The sequence below is a fragment of the Curcuma longa genome, unplaced genomic scaffold, assembly GCF_044706935.1.
Source record: "Curcuma longa cultivar G26 ecotype Majalengka, Jawa Barat unplaced genomic scaffold, ITB_CL_G26_1.1 contig_25821, whole genome shotgun sequence".
Classification (NCBI taxonomy): Eukaryota; Viridiplantae; Streptophyta; class Magnoliopsida; order Zingiberales; family Zingiberaceae; genus Curcuma; species Curcuma longa.
This window is the reverse complement of record NW_027432893.1, coordinates 11607-15333: the sequence shown is the minus strand read 5'-3', so window position 1 is coordinate 15333 and position 3727 is coordinate 11607. Positions and strand designations below refer to the sequence as shown.

Below are 3727 nucleotides of genomic sequence, written 5' to 3'. Positions count from 1 at the left end.
GTGAGCGGGGAGAAGGTGACAATCAAGGGTATCAAACTTCGCAATTCCAGTGTCGACTCGGTTAGGGGTGCACAAAATCGTATCGTAAATTCGTATTGTAAACTCATACGAGTTTACAGATAATCCAAAAAAGAGTTATAAAATGTCAAATAATATATATTTGATCATAACTTTCATAAGAACAATCACTGTTTCATATATCTAATAAAAAAACATAAACATAGTTATCAACAACATGTTTTCACATATAAAAAAAGACTAAACATGAAGTTTTAATATGAAAAGATATGAGATTTTCAAAATTTATGTTTCAACATCAAGTTACAAAATGATAAATTTAAAATTTCATACAAAAATAGTCCAATAGATACACCAAATAAGCTTCCATTGTTCAAATTTGATAAAAGGAAACATCAAACAAAGATTTCCTTTGTTTATCGAGTTTACCGAATTTGACCGAGTTGACTCGCAAGTTTACCGAGTTTATCGAGTTGACTCGCGAGTTTACGAGTTTACAAGGGGGGCCCGATTTTAAACTGATTCAACACGGAATTGAAATAATAGTTCGTAAACTCGTAAACTCGCCGAGTTGACTCGCGATTTTGACAACTTTGGTGACAATGCTCGCCGGCGGGATGTGTAAGGGCGGCGTTAGGCAGCGGTCCATCGTGGCATCGTGCGAAGGTAGTTGTGGGCGCGCGACGTGGAGTTGAGGAAGCCGACGACCCAGAGCTCGATCGAAGAATCCTCATGGGCCAAAAATAAAAATAAAAATCCAATTTTATTGACCTTTCAACGATCAAAATCAAAAATTTAAATTAGATCCCTATTGTTTGTGGTTAATAAGCAATAAACAATTATCAATGTTCATTAGCAATAAACAATTTTGATCAACCGAATCCGGTTCGAACCATACGCAAATAAACGCAAATTGAATCTCTGTCTGATGCGAATATCATAGATCAATTCATAAGAAAGTAAAACTAAATCGATCCACCACAAAAATCCCAAATTAAATCCAAATCTGATTCAAAAACAATAATAAGATCAGCTTCTTCTAAACATCTCATTCAACCTAAAACCTTCAAGTCTAGTTGTTTTGTATGCCATTGTGCCAAGGCACATGAGTGAAGAACTCAGCAGATGGTCACTTTCTGTGTGGTAAGAAACACCATGAAACAAATTCAACTCAAATTATATCGGCCCCTGAACGAATGATTTCAAACAGCTCAGTGGGAACTTCCAAAGATGGATGAGCTTGCAAATCTAATCGAAACAAGTATCATATAGAGACAGAGGTGTCCTTTCTTAAAGGATGCTGGAGTTTCAAAATTTGCTAACTGATAGCTAAAACATGAGCTGGTAGTAAGCTCTACTCGTCTTGTGATTTACTCTTCTTTTTCTTCTTCTTCTTCTCTTGTGTCAGGTCCTTAGCCTCGACATCATTATCTGGCTTGTGGCTCTGTTTCTTTTTCTTCTTTGAGGTTCCATTTTGTTCTGCATCATGACCATTTAACTCGCTCGGCACTGCATTCTCCTGTTGCTCCTCTGACTTCTGCCTCTTCTTCTTCTTTTCGGTTTCTGGCTCCGTGTCAGCGACTAGGTTCGGTTCGTCCAAGGCCATGGGTTCGCCATCTTCAATCTCACCTTTAGGTTTCTTCTTCTTACTTTTCTTTAGGGAAGGCTCATCTATCTGCTGTCCATCTGCTTTAATACAAAGAGTAATAACACTTAAACCGACAGCAAACCATGTTGTGCCACAAGCAAAACAAATGAAATCAAGGATGCTCTAAACTAAAATGAACGACCCAAATGCAGAACAAGCAATAGGTCATAAGCGAATCAATTTTACATACCAAGATCTCTAAATTCAAAAATGGAATGGCTTTAAAACCTCAAAGCCAAGATTGACATCATTAGATGCTATAGCAGACTTCTTCCAATGTCTTAAAAGTAATTAGTTTATAGAGTAGATGCTCGTTTTACAAAATTGATCAAATGGTTGATAGGGCGAAGAACATTTAAAACGAATGAATGGACACTCACCAGCATCCTCTTCGGCGACATCGTTCAGTACACTCTCAATGGCAACTTTCATCACATCGACATTCTTCCGAGGTGCAACACCTTTGTCATAGAAGTCCAATCTTTCCTCAACCTGCTCACGGAGCTGCTGTCCAAATACAGAAGTATTCACCTCTGGAAGGGAATGCTTATCGTAAGACTGATGTGTATACAAGCCTAACTGCAGGAGAAAATAATATGCACATTGAACAAAGGCTTACCAGAGAAACAGTCAATACGGGATGCAATAGAACACTTGTTTGCAAGATAACGTGCTATACGACCCTTGTTTTTTGCAGTCGCTCGACCAATAAAGGAAGAATGAAAGATGAGTACATTTTCTTCTCACTGATAAGATCCCTGTGATAAATTTGACTTTAGCAGCATCCTTGGTATGGTGATCAGCGGAAATCTACCCCTATGTACCGGCATACAATGGCAATAAAATTTGAAAAATAGGGAAGGAGGATTAAGGTCTCCATGAAGTAAATTTGGAATAGAAAATTTCGTAACCTATGTACAAAATTTCAATCCTTAAATTCAAACTCAAAAACCAGATCTAAGCTCTAGTGATTAATCAAGTCTTTCAGAACCAAGGTTAAACCAGGCCTAAGGTCCACACCATATATAAGGATTCAAACCCAATCAGATCCCTATTGAGCTGATTCTATGAAATTAATTCGTGCTCTATGAGAGAAAAGGTTGGTACATCAGCGAGACAATTTCGACCATATCCTCCATGAACAGACCACGTTTGGCCAGTTTCACTGAGTAAGATGGTTCCAGAGGCTCGGGCAAAACGAGATTAAATCAGAAGGTACTGGAACAGATATTCACAAAGAAAAAAGGAGGATAGGAAGACAAAGGAAAACTTGCTACCCTTTCTCACTCAAATCCCTAAAAGTTTAAGAACTAGGTGGTCTTCCCTCTTGGTGCACTTGTATGGTAGCAAAGTAGGTTGTGCCCTCTTCTCAAGTAGAGCATGCTTAGAGGGGGTCTTATCTAATCCTATCTTATGGGATAGAACTACCTATAAAAAGCAATGTTGTTCTACCAAAAAGGATATTTGAAAGTTTGGTCCAAGGATGCAAAAAATGTAAAGTCATCAAAATACAAGGTGACACAATAACTAGAAGATTGAATGCTATATTTCATGTTGTCTTTAAATCTATTATACATGCAATAATTTAGATTTGAGATGTCCTTAAACTAAGGTAACTGAAGCATTTATGGAATATAGAGGCTTCTTCTGTTAGGGGTTAGTGATTTCCAGTATCATTATCACTTAGGTTGAATTATCAGGATGAAAATCTTTGAATATTGTATGTGAAGCATTATATGTTCGTGTCTCAGAACAACTTATGCATGATTTTATGATCCCAAATACAAGTAAAATTTCTTTATTGTTCTGCTTCCATTCAATTTATGCGTTCATTTTAATTCTTAGCGTCTTTGTAGTCTTTGATTTTATGTTTTATGGCAGAGGGACAGACCAATACAAATAAATTTTAGTACCCTGCATTGTGCTACTAAGAGTATCATTATGTTGTTCAACTGATGGCAAACTTTAGAAATATTTATGGTTGATCAGGGTCTGCACTGTCATGTTTCTAGCACCATAAGCTTGAATTTTTACCTTTGTACTTGTTAGTTTCTAGTGTAT

The 3727-nt window shown here is 37.1% G+C and overlaps 1 protein-coding gene across 1 annotated transcript; it reads right to left on the bottom strand.

The window, feature by feature from the left end:
- Positions 1–1202: 1202 nt before the first annotated feature.
- Positions 1203–2391, bottom strand: LOC141818738 (uncharacterized). Its single transcript, XM_074706192.1, has 3 exons — positions 2286–2391; positions 2047–2199; positions 1203–1704 (listed from the first exon to the last, which is right to left on the bottom strand). Exons 2-3 carry the CDS (start codon positions 2096–2098, stop codon positions 1373–1375), a joined length of 384 nt encoding a protein of 127 aa, XP_074562293.1. The 5' UTR covers positions 2099–2199; positions 2286–2391; the 3' UTR covers positions 1203–1372.
- Positions 2392–3727: the final 1336 nt, after the last annotated feature.

Bases quoted from the DNA above. Each gene is read 5' to 3' on its own strand.
- LOC141818738 (XM_074706192.1), bottom strand. From the start codon at position 2,098: ATGAAAGTTGCCATTGAGAGTGTACTGAACGATGTCGCCGAAGAGGAT. The intron at 1,705-2,046 runs GTGAGTGTCCAT...GTATTAAAGCAG, and splicing joins TGTCGCCGAAGAGGATGCTG to ATGGACAGCAGATAGATGAG.